This window comes from Erpetoichthys calabaricus, chromosome 14 (genome assembly GCF_900747795.2).
Source record: "Erpetoichthys calabaricus chromosome 14, fErpCal1.3, whole genome shotgun sequence".
In the NCBI taxonomy this organism is placed as follows: domain Eukaryota; kingdom Metazoa; phylum Chordata; class Cladistia; order Polypteriformes; family Polypteridae; genus Erpetoichthys; species Erpetoichthys calabaricus.
Genome location: NC_041407.2, coordinates 98,984,847 through 99,008,491, shown reverse-complemented (window position 1 = coordinate 99,008,491; position 23,645 = coordinate 98,984,847). Strand labels below are relative to the sequence as shown.

At 40.5% G+C, this 23,645-nt stretch overlaps 1 protein-coding gene across 1 annotated transcript in view; it reads right to left on the bottom strand.

Moving 5' to 3' along the window:
• Positions 1-16,216, bottom strand: part of casc3 (casc3 exon junction complex subunit) — a 30,066-nt gene extending 13,850 nt beyond the window's left edge. Inside the window, exons 1-4 of the mRNA XM_028818408.2 lie at positions 16,016-16,216; positions 8,812-8,839; positions 4,537-4,586; positions 1,819-1,983 (exon numbers count right to left, since the gene is read on the bottom strand). Coding sequence (XP_028674241.1) covers positions 1,819-1,983; positions 4,537-4,586; positions 8,812-8,839; positions 16,016-16,201 — 429 coding nt within the window. The 5' untranslated portion in view covers positions 16,202-16,216. The remainder of the gene's footprint in view (positions 1-1,818; positions 1,984-4,536; positions 4,587-8,811; positions 8,840-16,015) is intronic.
• Between the last annotated feature and the right edge of the window lie 7,429 nt (positions 16,217-23,645).

Here is a 23,645-nt window from a genome sequence, read left to right as displayed (position 1 = left end):
TCTCATCTTTCAACCCGTCCATCCCCACTGCAAATAAGAAAGGGTTCAGAGCCAATCCCTGATGTAATCCCACCTCCGTCCCCCCTACCGCAGACCTCACCACGGTCACACTTCCCTCGTATATACCCTGTACAACTCTTACATACTTCTCTGCCACTTCCAACTTCTTCATACAATACCACAACTCCTCTCGAGGCACCCTGTCATATGATTTCTCCAGGTCCACAAAGACGCAATGCAACTTCCTCTGGCCTTCTCTAAACTTCTCCATCAATACCCTCAGAGCAAACATTGCATCTGTGGTGCTCTTTCTTGGCATGAAACCACACTGCTGCTCACTAATCATCACCTCACTTCTTAACCTAGCTTCCACTACTCTTTTCCATAACTTCATGCTGTGGCTCATCAATTTTATCCCCCTGTAGTAACTACAGTCCTGCACATGCCCCTTATTCTTAAATATCGGCACCAGTACACTTCTCCACTCCTCAGGCATCCTCTCACTTTCCAAGATTCCATTAAACAATCTGGTTAAAAACTCCACTGCCATCTCTCCTAAACACCTCCATGCTTCCACAGGTATGTGATTTGGACCAATGGCTTTTCCATTCTTCATCCTCTTCATAGCTGTCCTTACTTCCTCCTTGCTAATCCGTTGCACTTCCCGATTCACTTTCTCCACATCATCCAACCTCCTCTCTTGTTCTCTTCATTCATCAGCCTCTCAAAGTACTCTTTCCATCTGCTCAACACACTCTCCTCGCTTGTGAGTACGTTTCCATCTTTATCCTTTATCACCCTAACCTGCTGTACATCTTTCCCAGCTTGGCCCCTCTGTGTAGCCCACCGGTCCTTTTCTCCCTCCTTAGTGTCCAACCTCTCATACAACTCATCATACACCTTTTCTTTAGCCTTTGCCACCTCTCTCTTCACCTTGCGCCTTATCTCCTTGTACTCGTCTACTTTCTGCATCTTTTTGACTATCCCACTTCTTTGTCATCCTCTTCCTCTGTATACTCTCCTGTATTTCCCCATTCCACCACCCGGTTTCCTTTTCCTCCTTTCTCATTGCTAAAGAAAAAAAAATTTAGATCCTTAGAACCTCTGCATGGAGATCCTTCTCCTTGTTTTTGTCTCCGTTGGTCTATCTACACTAAGTATGCAGAGGTTTTTTAAAGGGTTCTGAATAGTTTCCACCCAAACAAATTACACCTCAGTGGGCTAAACTAAACTGGCGTTTACCCCCAATAGAGAATGATCTATGGCATTTTCCAAGTGGCTTCTAAAGCCATTTGGTCTAATACTCCACATTGCAAGTCTACATGGCTTACAGTTTATGTATCTATTTAACAGTGAAGACCTCCCAAAGGTGGCCTTTATGTTCCAAAAAACGTTTACATGCAAAAGCTCATTCAACTACTCTCGTGAATACTCTCTCTTTTCATATTCACAACAATGCCTCAGTTTTTTGGATTTGTAACATTTCTTTTGATACATTCTGTTAAACATGCCTCAGATGTGCAAGTAATGTCCACTTGGTACAAGACAGTGTTTATTTGGTTTATTTGTTGGTGATGATTAGGTATATATGTAATTAATAATGCATTTTAATGATGTTTGCTTTGTAAAGTATCTTGCAATAGCACATGTTCTTAACGTTACTGACAAAAAGAAACAAAGGATGATTGCCTGAATAAGCAACCAATTTTGGCAGAATACACAACTGCTATACTCAAATGCATTTCTGATATGTAACTTGATTTGGATAACAGTGTTAATAAAAAAAAAAAGGCTGAGAAACTAGACTCTACTCCATACCTGCCCATCCCCACTCTGCCTTTCTCCAGCCAGTGTGCCTTTTCCCTCAACCTTCTCCTCTTTGCTGAAGGTTTCCTCTTCCTCTGCAGCTGCCTCATCTGGCTTGGTCTCTTGTGGACGGGCATGGCGCTCCTCATCACTGTAATCTCCTTCTTCCACATCACCCTAAAATTATAGATATATATAGACTGCACTTAGAGATAGCCTGATCAGTTATTATTACGAGAACTAATCACATTTGGCCAATATATGCAAGTATTTCATCTCACATGTCTGAGTATGTTATCTGAAAATTGACCTCTACTAGAGTGGGGCAGAAGTATCACATTATCAAGTATCAGAAATAAGTAAAATGTCTGTTTCAACTGTTTCAATTTTAAATGTACTCTTTAATGTCTACTACATCCATCTAATATTAGAGTTGGGGCAGGTGGTGTGCAGAGGTATGAACTTCAAAAGATAATTAATCTTAAAGGCTTTACACTACAAGCAAGCCCTACAGCATATGTATGTAATGAAATGCACTTTTATGTCCTTAAACAGCATTCATGTCATACTTTTGCCTGAAAATCTGTCCTCCATTTACATCTTCACACATCACAAGCAGTACATTAGTAAATAGAGTCACATGAAAAAATGGGAATGACCAACAGTGTCAATTTAGAAAATGACAATCCTAATAATCTAACCTCAGAGAATGTCACTCAAGCAAGCTGCACTGTTAAACTGCTGCCTCTTTCCATCTACAGCTGGACTTCCCGTTTTCTGTCTGATTCCGTCACATGTTCCGTGTATTTTTATTGCCCAGTGCACCATCTGTTCATTTTTCAATTGATGGTTAAGCTGTGTGCACCCATTTCTTCCAAGAGAAAATACACAGCACATCTGCTCTTTTAATGCATTTTCGTGTCAATAAATGCAAACACAGGCAATGGTGTGCTACTTTCATATTTTTTCCAAACTGCTAAAACCACCTTTAAATGACAATGCGGTAGAGGAAATAAATTATGCATTTTATGCCTACACATATATACACATCTATGAGTGGCATGGTGATACATGCTGCCTTGCTACAAGGATGCTGGGATTCATGTCCCAGGTTTTCTCTGCATGAAGTTTCAGGGTTCTCCCTGTGCTTGTGCAAGTTTCCTGTGGTTTCCTCTCACAGACCAAAGACATGCAGTTTGGTGGACTTGTGATGCTAAATTAGCCCTATCGTGTTTGTGTGTGTGCGCGTTCTTAGCCATGTGCACTAGGCTTGCTGGGATAAGCTCCAGCGTTCTTCCTGCAACCCTGCTTAGGATAAAGTTGGCATGGAAAATGGAAATATGTGTATATTTGCATAATATATATATATATATATATATATATATATATATATATATATATATATATATATATATATATATATATATATATATATATATGTATATATATGGTGGACCATAAGTTTCCATACATATGGTTTTTAACATTTTTTATATTTCAGATACCCTAAAAATGGCATTTGAATGTGTGGCCTCCCAGATCCTCAGATTTCACCCCACTTGATTTTTATCTTTTGGGGGCATTTGAAGGCCATGGTGTATCAGGAAAAGATACAAAACATAAATCATCTTAGAGAACGTATCACCAACGCCATTACAAGCATAACTCCAGCTGTGCTAATACGTGCTCATCAGCAGTGGCGGACACGTATTGAAATGTGATTGCAAAACAATGGCAGTCACGTAGAGCATACTATATAAATAAAAATGTTTTTTCATACAAAAATATTTTTTTCCTGTGTATGGAAACGTATGGCCCCCGCTGTATATATACATACACACACACACACACACACACACACACACACACACACCAAACCCTTTGAAGAGTGACTTCTGAACAAAGGCCAAATACGATCAGCACATCATTAGCTGAATTCTAACCACCTCATTGATGGTGGGAGAGTGCAAGTAAAGCAAACGAGAAACTTTTGCAAACAGTTTTGCAGCCCTTCCTATATATAGAGAAGGCTTAATTAATTGTACCTGCCAAGAAAGTATAATGTTACTTTTCCATTACCACCCAGTATGCTGTGGGACCAGGATCAAGACTGGTTCCCGATTTATTTCCCCTGCTTTTCTCCTTGAAACACTCATTTGGTTATTTGACTCAGTCACATATTGTGCAGTTTTCAGAACAAAAGTGCACTGGACCACAGATGAGCTGTTAGTACTAATTGTACTTTGGGCTGGTGGCATTGTTCCTTATGTCATAGAATGTTATTGTTGAAGCAAACTATATAGATATACTTTAAAGGGGTCAAATTTGTTTGCGTTTGTCAGCACTGCTGCCTCACACCTTGTGAGTCCTGTGCTCAGTCATTCTCTGTGAGAAGCTGAAACATTCATATTCTGTGGGGCGTTTCTCCATGTCTTCTGGTTTTCCTCCCATACCTCAAAGACATGTGTTAGGTTAATTAATGACTCTTAAGAGGCCCAGCAGAAGTGTGCAAATAAAAGTGCCCTGTAATGTTCTGCATTGGTACTAACCACTGCACAAACAAGCTACCAATACATTTTCTAAATTCATATTGGTATAAAATAGTGACTATTGCACAACCAAAATTATATGTTTGTAAAATAATATTACTTTGGAAACATGGATTAGATACACTAAGTATTTTCATGTGTAAACAAAGTGGGGGAAAATATAGGTTGAAGCTTATAATACCTCAGAGTTTGAGCCATTTTCTTCAGCACTTTCATAATCTGAAAGAACAGCTGCAAAAAGAAATCAACATCACCATTTATCACAAGAGTCTGGCACTTTGCAAAGCAAACAGATAAAATAGATTACTTTAACACTGAATGAATTAAAAAAAAATATGCTTACACAATGCAGCAGTTGAGCAGCTTTTCTCTATCAGTTAAACTGAATGCAAAGTCTACTTACTCTTTACTGCATTCAAAAATGGATGCTCATCCTATTAAATGACAATTCAAGACATTCAACAATTTCTTCTTATTTTAAGGATATGGGAAACCAAGATTCTGAGTCTGATTTCCATTATTTAATGGTATGCAATAGACTAACGGTAACAGTGTTACAATGGACACTAACAGTTTAAGCTCAGAAAACTGTTCTAAAGTCATAAACGCACTCGAAAGAAAGAGCCTGTAAATATGTAAATATCGTTTATAAATTTACATGATTGTAAATACTTTTATCTGGTAATGGTGATCCACTTGTGAAAAGGGGGAAAAAATGAAAGAATTATTAGCCATTAGACTACAATTAAACAACCATATTCAACCAAAATCTCTGGAAATTTCTTGAGTGTATTACTTTAATAAATGTGTAACATACTGTATCTATCCATCCATCCATTTTTCAACCCGCTGAATCCGAACACAGGGTCATGGGGGTCTGCCGAAGCCAATCCCAGCCAACACAGGGCGCAAGGCAGGGAACCAATCCCGGGCAGGGCACCAACCCACCGTAGGACACACACACACACACACACACCCCAAGCACACACTAGGGCCAATTAAGAATTGCCAATTGACCTAACCTGCATGTCTTTAAACTGTGGGAGGAAACCGGAGCACCCGGAGGAAACCCACGCAGACACGGGAAGAACATGCAAACTCCACGCAGAGAGGACCCGGGAAGCAAACCCAGGTCTCCTTACTGCAAGGCAGCAGTATAACGTACTGTATATTAAAAAAATGTTTTAAATTGGTGGCTGGTACATGTTAATAATTGAAGCCTAGCATTACCACATTAAGTGTGTCATTCTCATGCAGTGATTTGCAGTTGAGTGTGACAAAGTCAGCATGACACTTGGAAGAATTAGCAAATATGAGATCACAGAACTCTCATTGCAAAGAGCCTTTAAACCCCCTTCCTCTTGAACTAAGGAGATGTCCAAGGTAGAAGAGTTTGACTACTTTGGGGTCTTGTTTAAGTGACAGGGCATAGAGTTAACAGCACAGCAAACATTGGAAAATACAGGTCTGGTGTAGTCACTTTTTAAAAACAAATTGTGTTTTACTGTTTGGTCTACAACTCTACATTCTAGTACTCACCTCATGACTGTAAGATTTGAGCACTGGAGGGCAGAATTAATTTCTTATGAAGGCTTGAGGGGCTTAAGAGCATGACAACTGGGGAGTACATCCATTACTCTTCCAAATGAAGAGGAGCAGCAGAAGTTTGTATGGGGGAACTATTGAAGACTGCCCCCAAGCACCACCTGCAGGAGGCTCACTGGACATGGCCCAATTCGAGGATATGCCAGAGGGATTCAACATTTTGGATGGTGCAAGATATGGCCGGCCATTCAACCCGGAAAACAACCCCAGGTCGCCAGATGGAGCCCTCCCTGCAGAATGGGGGTGCCCCAAATGTCAGCAGGGAATCATGGACAATGCAGTTTTAATACACAGTCCTGCTGGATACCATGGGGGCTGCCAGGAGTCGCTGCAGGGAGGCCCAGGGATTGTTATTTTCACTACATCCCAGAAGTACGTCCCAGGCACATGGACAGAGGAAATGACGTACTTCCGGGATGAAAAAGAAGAGTTTTGATCTGACCCAGAAGTGCTAAGAAGTCACATCAACTGAGGGTTCAGAAGCACTTCTGGGTCAAGGACTATAAAGGACTGTGGGAAATCCCAAACAGATGAGCTCAGTTGGGAGGCAGGGTGACTAAGCGTCTGGGAGTGGAGGATTGTGATTATTGTGTTGTTTGAGTATTGTAGAGTGGAGGTGCTTTGTGCACATTATAATAATAAATTCATATTTGGACTTTTTATCTGGTGTCTGACATATTGTCTGAGGGTTCAAGGGAGCAACAGCACCCCTATCTGTCACAATGGCTTCATAGGATTGGGGACCTTCTCCATTAAGGCTGCAAACTTGTACTGGGTATGGCATGGTGTATCACTGGCCAACTTCATAATTTGTGATATTTCTTGAAAATAATTTTAAGATATTTTAAAATGAACTGAATGAATAATGTCTATATCAAGATATCTTATATACATTTCACATATTTTAGTATACACTATATGGCCAAAGCAAGTGAACACACTTCCAAATTATAGAGAATAGTAGGTGTTGCTTAAATGCCTGACAACAGGGGCATAAAATCAAGCACATACCCATGCAATTTCCCTTGAAAAACATTGGCAGAACAACAGTTGGATTGAAGAGCTCAGTGACTTTAAATGTGGCACTGTCACAGGACGACACCTTTGCCATAAGTAAGTGCGTGAAATTCCTGATCTGCTAGATTTGCTCCGATCAAATGTATGTCCTGTTATTGTGAGGTGGAAGGTAGATTAACAATAGCTCAGGCACAGAGTGGCAGACCATGCAAAATCAAAGAGCAGGACCACCAAGTGTAAAAATGGCCTATCATCTGTGGCATCATTCACAAAGTTCCAACCTGGCACTGGAAGTAAAATCATCATCAGAACTGCATGTCGGGACCATCATGAAATTGGTCCCTTTGGCCAAGCAGCTGCACACAAGCCTAAGATCAGTATGCACAATGCCAAGTGTAAGTTACAGTAGTGTAAAGCATGCTGCCATTGGACTCTGGAGCAATGAAAACCTGTTCTCTGCAGTGAAGAATCACACTTTACTATCTGGGAGACTGAAGGACGAATCTGGGTTTGGTGGATATGATGATACCACCTTCCAGACTGCATAGTGTCAACTATAAAGTTGGGTGGAGGAGGTATAATGGTTTGGGGTGTTTTTTCAGGAATTAGGGCTAGGCCACTTAGTTCCAGTGAATGGTACTGCCAAAGCTGCAGCAAATAAAGTTACTTTTGACAACTGTGCACTTCCAACTTTGTAGCAACAGTCTGTGAATGCCCTTTTCTATTCCAGCATGACTGTACCTGTTCACAAAACCAGGTCCATAAAGACATGTAGGGGTGGAACTTTCATGGCTGGCACAGACCCCTGAGCACTACCCTACTGAACCCTTCTGGGATAAATTTGAATGCTAACTGCGAGCCAGATCTTCTCATCCAACATCAATACCTGACCTCACAAATGCTCCTTTGGGATAGAAACTCCCACAGACACACTCCAAAATCTTGTACAAAGCCTTCCCAAAAGTGCAGAGGGTGACAAAGCTACAAAAGGGGAGAGGGTGCAACTCCATATTAATGCAGATGGTACTGGAATGGGATGTCCAACACGCTCATATAGGTGTGATGGTCAGGTGTCCACAAACTTCTGGCTATATAGTGAATCTTAAAATGACATGTTGGTTCTTTGGAGATATCTGAAATGCATTTTAAGACAAAATGACATGAATCCCTGTTAAACACACCATTTTCAATAGGGCACTTGGTTATTTAAAGATATTTTAAAATATGCTTGGAATTTGGAATTGTACACAAAGATATCTTGAAATGAACTCGCTGTTAAAATATATGGAGGTTCGTTTTAAGCATCTCAAAAGGTTATGTCAAATATTACAAAGTGAGCTGGCTGTTATTTAAAGATATATGCAAATGTAACCAATCCACTTCATATATCACTACATTATACTCAAAAAGCAATGTGCAATTATTTTAAATTCCTGATATTTTATAATGGGCTTCACCTCTAAGTTATTCTGAAAATAAATTAAGAGATCTCAATCTTGATTTCAAGCTATGCAAAACATTAAAAGGACAGGATAGTCATTTCTAAATATTTTAGTATTATTTTGTGATATGCAAAATTCAGTTAAAGATAAGTCAAATGTATTTCCTGTCCATATCAGAAGCACACACAAGATATCAATAAATATTACATATTAAACAAAACAAAAAAAGGCTAGGATTCCACAGCTTCCTTTCAAGCATTCTGGACAACACTTCAGACTCTGGCCATGATTACACAATGTGAATGACAGACTGGCTTATTGTTGTTCCAAAAATTATGACCATCATTCATTAACTCAAGACTCATCACATTTTATTTCACTAATAAACTTACCATCTCCTTCAATGCAGTCTTCACTCTCCTGTAAAAGAAAAACAAAACACACACATTTGAATTCCTTCCCCAGCAGTTCAAGAGATTTAGAGTCTACTGCAAGTGCAAATCCCTAAAAAAACAAAATTCAATACTACTGCAAAAACTTAAGCCACTGAAAGACAGACATTACATTTGGAAGTAAAAGCTGTAAAGTAGGAATGATGATGTGAATACTGTGCACTAAGACAAAACATTGCAAGGCATGGCCTTCACTGATATAGTGGATGCAAGGGGAACTGATAAAGCTGTGATTTTAGCAGTAAAACAAAATTGCAAGACAATTATTATGTACAGTGAAGAGGAAGAATCATGTCTGACTGGAAAAAAAAAGTATATTCTCCATTCCCAATTGTGCTGCAGTTAGAACACAAATGTGTTCAAATAACATAAAATATTTATCTCCGTACAGCAAAATCTATTCCAGTGATTTTTCTAAAAATCAACAGGCTTCTAGGATTTTGCAAAGCAGATACATGTGCCAAGTTTCATTCAGGCAGAGTGATTTAATTATGAGTTTTCGTGGCCATAGTCTTATACGCTACATTCTTGTTTAATATGTCACTTTTCATTGTAATTTGTACATACAGTATGATACTACTAATAATTAATTACATTCATATAGCACTTATACCACCACCAATGTGTAGCATCCACCTGGATGATGAGATGGCAGCCATTTGAAGTGAAAGTGCACCCTGCATACATTAGCTATTAAGTGGTGAAGGGGTGAGAGAAATAATTAGCCAATAAAGGGCAGGACATGATTAGGGGGGACAGAATGGACAATGCCAAGGCGAGTAATGCGGCACAGACATCAGGAAACATCCTACTCTTTTTCAAAAGATGCCAAGGGATCTTTCATGGCCACAGAGAGTATGGGTCTCAGTTTCAAGTCTCATCCGAAGGACAGCGCTTTTTATCTTTTTTTAACAGCCTAGTGTCCTCATCACTGTACTTGGGTATTAAGTAGTCAATTTATGTTCTCTCATACCTAACATGTGAAGCTGACACTCTTTAGGTACTGTATATGTACTCATAGTGCACTTAGAGAATGAGGCTCTAAGTTTTACTCTTTAACTTATTGTAGACTACATTGAACTACACGAGTTGTATAAAAATGAGCTATATTAACCAGGGCTGTGGAGTAGAACGCAATTATTGGGTTACTGGAGTCAGACTCAAAAAAAATGTACCAACTCTGACTAAATGTAAAATTGTAACTCTTCTTCTTTCGGCTGCTCGCGTTAGGGGTTACTACAGCGGATCATCTTGTTCCATATGTTTCTGTCCTCGTCATCTTGTTCTGTCACACATCACCTGCATGTCCTCTCTCACCACATCCATAAACCTTCTCTTAGGCCTTCCTCTTTGCTTGCAGCTCTATCCTTAGTATCCTTCTCCCAATATACCCAGCATCTCTCCTCCGCACATGTCCAAACCAACGCAATCTCGCCTCTCTGACTTTGTCTCCCAACCGTCCAACTTGAGCTGACCCTCTAATGTCCTCATTTCTAATCCTGTCCATCCTCATCACACCCAGTGCAAATCTTAGCATCTTTAACTCTGACACCTCCAGCTCTGTCTCCTGCTTTCTGGTCAGTGCCACCGTCTCCAACCCATATAACAGCTGGTCTTACTACCGCCCTGTAGACCTTCCTTTTCACTCTTGCCGATACCTGTCTGTCACAAATCACTCCTGACACTCTTCTCCACCCATTCCACCCTGCCTGCACTCTTTTTCACTTCTCTTCCACAATCCCCATTACTCTGTACTGTTGATCCCAAGTATTTAAACTCATCCACCTTCGCCAACTCTGCTCCTTGCATCCTCACCACTACACTGACCTTCCTCTCATTCACACACATGTATTCTGTCTTGTTCCTACTGACCTCCATTCCTCTCCTCTCTAGAGCATATCTCCACCTCTCCAGGGTCTCCTCAACCTGCTCCCTACTATCGCTGCAGATCACGATGTCATCAGCAAACATCATAGTCCATGGGGACCTCTGTCTAATCTCGTCTGTCAACCCGTCCATCACCATTGCAAATAAAGGGCTCAGAGCCGATCCCTGATGTAATCCCACCTTCGTCACTCCTTCCGCAGACCTCACCACGGTCACACTTCCCTCGTACATACCCTGTACAACTCTTACATACTTCTCTACCACTCCCGACTCCCTCATACAATACCACAACTCCTCCTGAGGCACCCTGTCATCTGCTTTCTCCAGGTCCACAAAGACGCAATGCAACTCCTTCTGGCCTTCTCTAAACTTCTCCATCAACATCCTCAGAGCAAACATTGCATCTGTGGTGCTCTTTCTTGGCATGAAACCACACTGCTGCTCACTAATCATCACCTCACTTCTTAACCTAGCTTCCACTACTCTTTCCCATAACTTCATGCTGTGGCTCATCAATTTTATTCCCCTGTAGTTACTACAGTCCTGCACATCACACTTATTCTTAAAAACTGGCACCAGTACACTTCTTCTCCACTCCTCAGGCATCCTCTCACGTTCCAATTAAACATCAGAGTCTGGTTCCTGCCTTGTACCCGATGTTGCTAGGATAGGTTTCAGCACCACTTGAACATGGATGCCTCTTTATTATACTGTACTAAACTAACTGTAGATATGTCTGCCTCTCCACTTCAAAAGACTAGCAGCGTTAAGCAGGGACTAGTTAACAGGAAGAATTTAGTTTTCTTTTTACTCTGTCCCAAAAAAAACGTAATACATTTGGATTGAAGAGCAGGTATGATCCATTTCTACCAAATTTTAGCCAGGAGGCAGAGAAACTTTCAATCTGTCCTCATCTGCTCTCAAATGGCTGCCTGCAGCTGCTAATTTTAGAAAGAGGAGCATGAGCTTTTCCTAGAGTATTTATTTATTTGTTCTTGATTTCATGTCTTCTTGGAGTACTAGGGTGTTAAATGTATTCTACATTCAGGTAAGATGCAAGATAAATACATCTCGCTTGAAGAAGGGGCCCGAGTTGCCTCAAAAGCTTGCATATTGTAATCTTTCTACTTAGCCAATAAAAGGTGTTATTCTGCTTAACTTCCCACCACGTTTTCTTGGGAGTAAATACACGACAAAGATTCAGACCGAACGGAACTCTGTAGTGATGAGTGTTGTACAATGGCAAACGATCTGAAAAATATCGAAGGAAAAAAATTCTCACATAACACTGAGTCTCACTATCCATATACAGTGGAACCTCGGTTCACAAATGTCTCGGTACACGTGCAAATAGGTTTACAACCAAAAATTTTGCCAAACTTTTGCCTCGGTTCACGACAACACACGACAACATCACAGGTGGCGCAGTGGTAGTGCTGCTGCTTTGCAGTAAGGAGACTGTGGAAGATTGTGGGTTCGCTTCCCGGTTCCTCCCTGTGTGGATAGCGCTTTGAGTACTGAGAAAAGCGCTATATAAATGTAATGAATTATAACACACTCGGTATACGAACAAGCCAGTTTCCCTTCGGTTTCTAAATGTTCAGTCTCTCCCTGTACATTTCTTGTGCAGAGAGAGAGAGACGCACACACACAGAGGCAGAGCGAGAGAGGGGGCTGGACACATAAGGTAGGAAGGCAGTTAAAGAATGCACTGGACTTGATTTTGTTTTCACTTCTGTTTACAGCGATTGGTTCGTAGCGTGCATTGTTGCAATGTTACTTTTCTTTGTGGTTTATTAAATTACGGATTTTTTCAAATGTTCATTTTTTTCCCTGTGCTTAAAACTCATTAAAAAAAAAAGTGTTTTTAGCTAGCGGTTGGTAGCGCTATAGCGCAAACTATTGCAGTGTTAGTTTTCTCTGTTGTTCAAGGTTTTCTCAGTGTTATTCAATGTTTTTACATTTAGTTTACTATTACGCTGTGCATTCTATGGTTTCATTAACTACATTTGGGCTTAAAAACTTAAAAATATATATATATTTACATACAGTTTGTACGGTCTGAAATGGATTCATTTTATTTACATACAATCCTATGGGGGAAATTGCTTCGGTTCACGACCAAATCGGTTTACAACCAGAGTTTTGGAACGAATTATGGTTGTGAACCGAGGTTCCACTGTATCTGGTATCCATTTTTATGCTCAAAATGTGCAAAAAAAAACATGCATTTTTTGCTACAAATATCATTAGTATTACTTTCTTCTGGAAAACTCAGCATACAAGATAAACAGCAAAGATGCACTCTCATTACTGTGCTTTGCATTCTTTGTGATGAACTTTCTCCAACATAAAATTAAAATTTTCTTTTCCACCACTACAAACTACATGGGGTTAATATAATCTAAAAATATTTCTGTGTGGAGTATTCCCCTTTAAACAAAAACTGTTAAAAAAAAATGGACTAATTTCCTTTTGTGTACTGACATTTTGTTAAGCACTCAGATTTATTCTAGTTGCATGATCCCCAATTTCACAATTATGAAGACTATCATGGCAACTGCAATCCTACAAAAGCATTGGAGACAGAAAAACTTGAAGCTCCACAGATAAATGTACTATTTTAGCCCATCAATCTACACATAATAACCCATAATGGCAAAGTGAAAACATGTTTTCAAAGAAAGGTCTGCAAATCTGCTAAAAAATCAAAAAATTAAATCCCCCATTCCTAGATGTATTCAAACCCTTTTCTGATGCATTATAAACTGTGTTCAGGTTCATCTTGTTTGCTTTCTCTCTCCTTGAGATGTGTCTAGAACTTGCTAGGGGGTCTGCCTGTTGCAAACTGAATTGCCTGGACATTGTTTAGAAAACTACATGTGTACCTGTGTGTAGAAGGTCCACAAATGACACTGCATGTCAGAACAAAAACCAAGTTAAGATGTCCAAGAAACTCTCTAGTGACCTGGACAATCAAAGTGTGGTGAGACGGAGACCAGGACCATGGGATCAAACCATTTCTAAACCTTTAAGTGGTCCCAGAAGCAGTGTCCTCAAGAATTGTAAAATGGAAGTGTGGAACCAATTTGACTCTTCCAGGAGTAGGCCGTCTGGCCAAACAGAGTAACCATGGAAAGAATGGGCTTGATGAGAAAGGTGACCAAGGAACCACAGTCAATCGAAATACAGCTTCAGAAGTCCCCTGCTGAGATGGAAGACGCTGTCAGAAGAACAACCATCTCAACAGCACTCTATCACTCAGACGTTTATGAAAGATTGGCTAAAAGGACACCACTATTGAGTAAAAATGCATGAGATAGTCCACTTGGAGTTTGCCAAAAAGACCCCAATTGCATGAGGAAATTGCATGGTCTCATGAGACTAAAACTAAACTCTCTGAGAAGAGCTCCAGGCATTGCTTATTACCTGCCTAATACCATCTCTATGGTAAAGCATGCTGGTGGCAGCATCATGCTATGGCAGTGCATCTCAGATTCTCTGAAAAGGACTGAAGGAAAGATAACTGTAACCAAATATAGAAAGGTCCTCAAAGAAAACATGCCCCAGAGTGGAATAACTGTTCACCTTTGAGCACAACAGTAACTCAAAGCATACAGGCAAGACAAAGCTGGAAAGGCTCCGGCGCAAGTCCGAGTGTCCTTGTGTGGTGCAGGAAGATCACAGACTTAAACCCCACAAAAAACAAATCTGTGGAGAATTCCAAAGATGGCAGTTTACAGACTCTTCCCTTCCAACCTAATGAAGCACGAGAGGATCTTCCAGGAAGAACGGAAAAAACTGTTCAAATCCAGGTGTGCAAAGCTTGTAGAGACTTACCAAGAAGACTCAAAGCTGGAACTTCTGCCAGTGGGGCTTTTACAAAGTACAGAATTCAGGGTCTGAATACTTCTTTAAATTAAGAGATTTCAGTTTTTGATTTTTAACACATTTCTAAATCTTTCTGAAATCATGTTTTGACCGTCATTACACATTACTGTAGTGTAGATTGATGTGCAATAATAGATACTTTATTAATCCCAAGGGGAAATTCACAAAAATGGCAAATATATTCATTTAAAATTAGACCCTTTTGCTTTCTGCACATTGAACTGTTATTTTAAATACCTTCTGAATTCACTGTATCTTATTCTGCTTTTTTTTTTTTTTGGATTTGATAACAACTTGATCACACATTTTATATGCACTCCATACATACAAATAAATCCTTCTTGAAAAAAGGGCCAGAGCCCCACAGACCCAGTGTGGATCAATACATTCATCCACCCCTATCTCACTTAGTTGAAAACTGAGAGGCGAAGTTAGTTAGCAATAGGTTATCATAGCGATACATGGTGTGAGGTGGGCAACAATCCTGGGTGGGACGTCAAGCTATCACGTACACACCTAAAGGCCAGTTTAAGTGATGTCAATAAAACTAATCTGATCGCTTTGGCCACAAACTAAGAAACCCCCGTGCAGAAAGCCATTTGGGGAACGTGGAAATGTCAGACAATGAGAGGGTGGGGGGGATGCTAGGTTCGTGGACTCTGCTCTGAACACCGCGCTCCGCTGCTGATTTCCTATTCTAATGCCGATATTACCAGCCAAGGCGTGTACCCAGCCAGCCAGGCGTGTGTCCTCCGGCAATTTGGAGGTTTAATTTAGCCAGGTGCTGGAAAGGCACCCCAACCACTGGTGGCTCCTGCCTAATGCCTTATGTCGACAGGCATTCAGTCACCGAAAAGGCCATAAACCATGTTAATGGATATAATTAATAGGTAATAATTTAATGTCTCGTTTCCGTCTCCCAGTATCCCGGTTGCATCTAAAATCGAAGAGTGCGGTGTTATTCTTGTGTTGTTTTTTTTTTTTTTTTTTTACTATATCTATGTTGCCTTGGAAAGCACTCACTACTAATGCTTGCAATAAACTCACAAACTACTACTGAGCGATTAATTCTAAAACTCGCAAATACAAGAATTTTGTATCTGAAATAGGCATCATCATCATCATTATCACTCCTGCAGCAATTGAAACGTTTTTACTTTTAATTAAGGACTAACTCAATGAGGAAGAGATTTGGAAAAGATTTAGAAAAGAAAATGCGTAATATCAAAGAAGAGAAACGAGACAAATAAAACTGTTGTGACTCATTGATGACTCTAAGCCCACCAGGTTTGCAGTACATCCCTCCCTCCGGCATCAGCACACCAGGAAACGCTGAGGCTTGTAGCGGCCTACGAGAGATACTCACACACTCGGACTCTAAGTCGGCTTCAACCTCCGCTCGCACCCGAGTAGTGGGCGACACTGTCGTTTCCAAGTCTCGTAGCCGAGGTCTAGCAGACACCGAGCCAGAGCCAGCACTCTCATTCCCAGAACCGGATTCGTCTTCTTCTTCACTATCCTGAGAAGCCCGCTTCCGCCGTCTATCCGCCATTTTGGAAGTTAAAAAAAAAAAAAAACCAGGGCGCCAAAGGGCTTTATGGTGAATGTAGTTCAGGACAAGAAAAAGGACTACAAATCCCTTAAGGCAGCGAGAGTGCCCGCCAACGGGCACACATACTAAACAAGAGTGGGGCGCTGAAGCACAAACAGACTTTGAAGTAAGCCTACGCACACCGTGCTATACAGCTTTTGAACACGCAAGGTCTGCTAGAAATGGAATAATCTTTATCTTTATAAACGTAAGAATACAATCGCTCAATTTTACTACTTTTTATAATGCTCTTCTCTGAGCGTAGGCATAGAGGGCCGTGACATTATAGTCAGCGTTCACAGGAAAAATGTAAGTGTAAATGCAAGTATAAATTACTAAATGCAGAATTAGAACACATAAAGACACAGGTTTGTTAAAACACACAGAAAACAATGTTCTAACGGATTAAAATATATGTGGAAGCCAAAAATATCAGTTCGTTAATTAATTAATGGCCATATTTCCTGACTGTGTAATACAATTTGTGCTAAATTGAAATAATTAAAATGGCAATAATGAAATAATCACATGAAAATGTACAGTGATATATACAGTATATATATGTATTTGGCTCCAGCAGACGTCCGTGACCCTGTAGTTAGGATATAGCGGGTTGGATAATGGATGAATGGAGATTATATATATATATAGTGTGATGGGTGGCCAGACTGGAAGGATCAAGGGAGAGGGCATTGATGGCAATACCTCCCCTGGGACAGTAGAGGGCAGCCCTCCTGGACGGCTGTGGCACCACGGATTCCTGCAGGACATGTCTGGAACTGGAATTTGGTGAAGCCCTGGGGGCCGCCAGGGGCAGCTGCAGAGCCCTATAGAGGACCTCTAGCGCACCTGGGAGTGATTCCAGGTAATACTGATGAGTCACCTGGAACACTCCCGGGACTTGAATAAGAGGAGCTGCCTCACTCCATTGAGGAGCCAGAGCCGGAAAGAAAGAAAGAAAGAAAGAAAGAAAGAAAGAAAGAAAGAAAGAAAGGAAGGTTGAGGAGGAGTGGTGGAGGCAAGAAGGTACTGTATATTGGTGTGGTGTTGGTATTTTGTTCACAAAGCTGTAAATAAACACGGGTGTTAAGTTGAACCTGTGTCCTACCTGTCTGTGTCCGGGGTTGGGGTGACAGTACACCCCCTAGTGGCTTACAATACATATATATAGGGGTGGGCAAAAGTAGGTTTACAGTTGTTTGTATGGAAAAAGGCATGCAGGTTATGAGTATAGCAGTAGCTTTTTTTTTTTTAACTCCGTAACTTTATTAAGTGATTAGAATGTCATAAGGGCACACTGCACTTAGGTACAATCCCATAAGTGCTCAAATTGCCAGCCTTGCATACTCACAACTGTAAACTTTTCCCACCCCTATATATATGTGTGTATATATATATATATATATAGCTGCGGTGGGTTGGCACCCTGCCCGGGATTGGTTCCTGCCTTGTGCCCTGTGTTGGCTGGGATTGGCTCCAGCAGACCCCCGTGACCTTGTGTTCGGATTCAGCGGGTTGGAAAATGGATGGATGGATATATATATAGGTAAAGGCAAAGAGTTCATTACCAAAATCTGGTCACTAATTAAGAAAAGGGTTAGAATGAAAACATGCAGCCACAGTAGCTCTCCAGGACTGGAGTTGGAGGCCACTGCACTAGAGCATAATGTCCCTTGATTTATCTTCAATGGTTTTTATGATATAACCTGACATTTTTATTTTCCCTTTTAATTGCTTTTGTGCATTGCTTAAATCAGCGTTTCTCAACCTTTAAGTATTTGCGACCCAAGTTTTCATAACAGTTTTAATCGCGCCCCACTAACGTTTTTTTGAAAGGAGCCCACTAATACCTATTTGTTCTCTTTTAATTAATAATATATCATAGATGCATATTTTATTATGCCTACTTAACTTTTATCGACATTTATCTAACTCTATTTATTTTTCTAGTATCAGAATGTAGTTTAAGTTAATTTGTTTTGGTTTCAATAGATGTATTTTTCATATTTTCGATTCTTGTTTTCTTTTTTTCACATCTTCACACCCCCCTAGGGGGGCCCGCCCCACAAATTGAGAACCACTGGCTTAAATGATGAAAATGTTGTGTCAACATAAACCCCTAAATCCTTTTCAGAGGTTGCTTACCTGTAACTCAGTGTCTCCTATCTTTTTTATAACCGATGTTGCCTTGTCTATCCCTTTGCACTTGTCTACAGTGTTTTCCCAGTTCTCAACCTTGTCTGAGTCTTTTTGGATTGTGTCTGCCATTCCCCCAATTTTTCTTAAAGTGGGTTTAGAAAGATGGATGGATGTACCCATGGCTGCTCCGGTTTCCTTCCACAATCCAAAGCCATGCAGGTTAGGTGAACTGGCATTGCTAAACTGGCCTTAGTGTGTTTTGTGTATGTGCTCACCCTGTGATGGACTGATTTTTCTGGGAAGAATTTCCGTATTAAAGTTCTTTGATTTATGCACAAACATGTAAACCTTTGTTTTTGAATGTGTTTTCCCAATCGAAGTTTCCTCCCGTTGCAAAATATGATCCTCTAAGATACCATTTCAGTGTGCCAGAACAAGCAAGCTGTGCAGGATCAAAAAATTTGAAGTCTGAACCAAAGAGGAGCATTCCAAGTATTAAAAACCTAAAGATCCTTTGCAGTAAAATATCTGAGTTACAGCTTTCTGCTATTTATTTATGATTTATAGTATACATTTCTTGTTTCAGAACCAAGTCAATAAACATGCCAAACACCACAAAGCCAAGCTGTATAATATGATTGAATTTCTAATGGTGGAGAACAACAGGCCTTTGGAGATCCATCCTCGCCTAGTAGGCACATCCTGGGACCAGTTGAGAGATGGACAACAGAGTTCCATTGAGGCAGGGAGACTCAACGATGACATAAGGTCTGGCCAGCATTCAACAACACCAACAGAAGAAAACATTGTATTGTAATGGATCAACGAAGAGTGCTGGTGAGTGAGATAGCAGACTGTCAAGTCAGTCGCATTACACAACTTCTAGTTGGAGGAGATGTCAAATGTGATGCCTGTCGTTGCTGATCTTATTCCCTGAATATTTCAGATGGCTAGAAACTGCAAGGGGATGTCAGATTACCTGACGGTGTGACGAGTTTCTCATTTCCAAAGTGCTGGTAGGCGTGCAGATGGTTTACAGGTATGGCAAAGTTTACCGCAATAGCTGTCTTTTTGTTTTATCCATCCAGTTGTGGCATGTGAAATGCGACACACATCAAAAAGACAAGTCTCTCTTCTGTTTGTGAGGTCCAATAAACACACATTCCTTATTTTTCATGGTTGCATCATATACATTATACTTCTTCGTGAGTGCTCATTGGTTGTCCGCTCTGATGTACACGATTGCACCCTTGCAACTTTAAACAGAGGGTTTTAACAGGAGGAAACGTCAGACCACAAGACTTGTGATCACATTAGGAGTTCAGAACTGCCTCCGATTCGCTAAGGCCGTGTAAATGAAGTCGCTGGAAAAGTCGTGACATAACCTTAAGATATTAGATTTGGGAGAGTTGATGCCATTGTTCACAAATGATTACATGTGAGCATTTGCAAGCATCTGCATAATGGATGTCAAGATTAACTCCTGGAGGGAAGCATCACTTCATCCAGTACTTCACGAAGAATCTTAACACCATGAATTTGGATACAGGAAGATTTAGGAAGTGTTCTTGGTTTTTCAGCTAATTTAGTGATAGAACTCAGAACTGCATGCAGCTTCAGCAAATCTATCTATCCATCTATATATATATATATATATATATATACATATACAGTATCAGTATATTGTGTGTGTGTGTGTGTGTGTATATATATATATATATATATATATATATATATATACACACACACAATATACTGATATATATTCATGGCATTCGTAGTCTGAATCACAATCCGATTGTATGGGTGGTTACCTACCAGGTAACACTTGTGGTTGGCAGATCATTGAATGGTTGAAAATAGTTTTACTGTCAAATAATGCAAAGAGTACGCGACACGTTTCGCCGTAATTCTGGGCTCATCAGGCGTTCACACTCACTGCACCCCCCTCTCAGGGAACCGAACCTTTGCTTGAACCTCGGACGTCAGCGCTAGAGGCGAAGCCCGTAACGTTGCACCACAGCATGTGGTTTGTTCATTTGACAGCATGTAGATTGGGGTAATTACATTCATGGCATTCGTAGTCTGAATCACAATCTGATCGTATGGGTGGTTACCTACCAGGTAACGCTTGTGGTTGGTCAGCAAGTCGGCTAACATCTGCCACGATGCCCTCTTAAGCCAAACACAACTGACTCACCCTCACAAAATCTCCCGAACTATGAGGACCTGGGACTTGAAATTTGGAATGTAGGTTACCCTTGGCCGATAGGTGCTCGCTAAGAAACAGTTTTAAAAATGTTGTGGTCCAAGCACGTTCTGTATGTCTGTCCGCTTTTCACAAGAGAACTACTTAACGGATTTAGATTTTTTTTTCTATAATTTGCTTGAACATTCTGGTTGATTTTCGCGAGTTCTATCATCGCGCCAAGTACCATAGTTCGCTTGCAGGAGTGATATATTCACCCTAATTCGAAACGGAGGCTACAGGCCGAGGGGAGGGGGGAAGTGTGACGTCAGGAGTGGGGAGCTGGGCAGGGCCCTCCTCACTGCCCTGTCTCACTACTACGTGGGTGGAGCTGTGAGGCATGGCTAGTTAATGATATATTGAACAATTATTATAAAAGTAAAGTTGAATAAATTCCAGTTGAAAACAAATTACCACTTCAGTTTTAGTGGAAATAACTCAAGTCGATAGAAATCTACATTTTGTACCTAATACTTGTATGCAAAATTTGGTTAACGTAAATGAAAGCATACTCAGGTTATTGTGTTTATATACACACACAGACAGACATAATTCCAAAAATATTATTTTTGGATTCAGGGAGGTCTAAAACATTGAGATTCTCAATCGAATTTTTTGATGATTACGCTACTTTCCCTATACTTCGTATACGAGAAAGTAAAGGTGCCTGAAAGCTTTCTGAATCCACTGCGCTGAGATTTTTCAGGTGAGGAGGACCAAAGTTTCATGGTAAGGTACCTATAATCACTAAGTCACAGCACCCACATGTGGCACCACGTGGCTTGTTGGTTAAGACACTGGAGTAAGAATTTCACTGGACTCATCTGACTACGCAGAAGACAAAGACACTGTGAATAAAACGTAGCATCACATGATGCAGCAAGTACACCCTATAGATTTCTTTAACGTTTGCGGATACATGAAGTTTTGATTTTCATTGAAAGAGAATCTTTCCTTTATCTAAAGAAGGAATATGAAATGCATTTCCATATAGAAGAAGACCACTACCCTCTAGCACTAATAGCTGGTATTGCCCCTCAAGTTGAGGTTTCCTCTGTCCAACAGTCTGGTAAACTTTCAAGATTTTCCCCACTCCTACCTGCAGAGTTCTCTCAGCTGTTTAATGTTTGAAGTGGGTCTTGCATGTACAGCCCATTTCAATGCCCCCCAATCTTGAAGGAATTAAGATGTGGGCTTTGACATGGTCATTCCAGAACCTGTCCATTTCTTTCTTTTCAGGCATTCCTTGGTGGATATAATGGTAGGCTGAGAATCATTGTCACAGTGCAAGGTCCACTTTCAGTTATGCTTCAATTTTCTGCCAGATGGTCTCACCATAACCTCAAACCCACTCTACTACAATGAAGAACTCCTAATGGATTCTACCCAGGACCTGATACAACAACAACCACAACCACCCTTTACAAAAGCTATTAAGTTTTTCTGGTCAAATCCTGTCTTTGGTATTGTGGCCAAATAACTATCTTTGCCTCGTCTCCCAAAAGCACACTGTTCCAGAATAACATGCTCTCTGCCCAGGTGCAGACTTGAATCTTGTACTCAATGTTCATTCTGCTTTCCACCCGGCCCACCTCTAATGGAGATCTCATTTGCACAGCCTCTTTGTAATGGTGGACTCTCACACTTTGACTTACGGACAGCGGCCAGAGCTAGCCAAGATCCTGTGATGAAATTCCGGGCTTTTTACAGACATCATTCAGTAGCCACCCCCTGCTGTACCTGTCTAGGCCCATTTGAAATCTTCTGCACCTGTAGATGATGTTCTAGGAAGTGGAACGGTTGATTTCTGATGGAAGATCTTCTTTAATCCCTTCTCAGCCACCCTAACCCGGGCTGGGCAATGTTGGTCCACAGGTTTTTGTTCCAAGCCAGTTTCTCAATGAGAAAACAATTATTAGTGATGAAACTTATTGCCAAGTGACAGTTGGATGCTTCATTTCAGTGGTCTCGCTTGTTAAGGTTCCCCACCCTTGATTGCTTACTTCAATCTTAAATAGCTGCAATGTTTTAATGGCTCCTTATGAGCAATAAAATTTAAATGACAGACAGCAGTTCTCCATCCAGTTTGTTTTCATTTACATCTGCATGTGTTCATCATTCACTGTTTGATTTAATAAAACATGCAATAGGAAATGTGACAGACTGTCTTTTAGGCTTCCATTCATTTGGATGATATGCATGGAGAGGAAAAAATCTACAATACAAGAACCTTACATTGTAGACTAACACGCCATAAAATTAAATTAGAAGCCAATCTCAGACCTTAAGCAATTGGGTTGGAATGAAAACCTGCAGCCACTGTGGCCCTCCATGATGGACATTGCCCACCCCTGACCTAGACATCTAGAGGCTTCTCGCACAAGGCCTCATAGAGCTCTTTCATGGTCAACATGGTTATGACATACTTCCAACCAAACTAATTGAGGTTTAAAAAAAATGCAGGTTCAGGAAAGACCCCCTCTAATGATGTTCTGATCATTTACACCTAATTCTAATCTGAAGTACGTGAGGTATTGATAGGGGCGCAGGGCGGAAATACAAATACATGCTATGCAGTACAAAATAAGGGGGATATAATAAATATCACATTATACTTTTTAAATGATTAAAACATTTCATATGGTGCATAGTTTTTCACACGACTGTAAACAACATGGTAATTCTCCACCTGCACAAAGTTAAATCTGCTGCCAAAGAAATCACAACCAAAGAGTCTTTTTCTGTTGATCAGTGTCAAATAAGCCACTTTTGACTCAATATTAAGTAATAAAATGTGAAAAATGTCAACTTTATAAACCAATAATTTAGCTACATATCATGCTCTGTATGATATGCATATAGCAAATAATGTGATCTTGTCAAGTAAACACAGCAGATTAGGCAACAGTATGTTACCTCAATATACTTTGCAGTTCTGTTCCAGTTTCTAGGACATTTGCTCCACATCCCCACACCCCTCTCTTGGAAGAGGGACCACCTTGCTGCTGTTATTGTGAA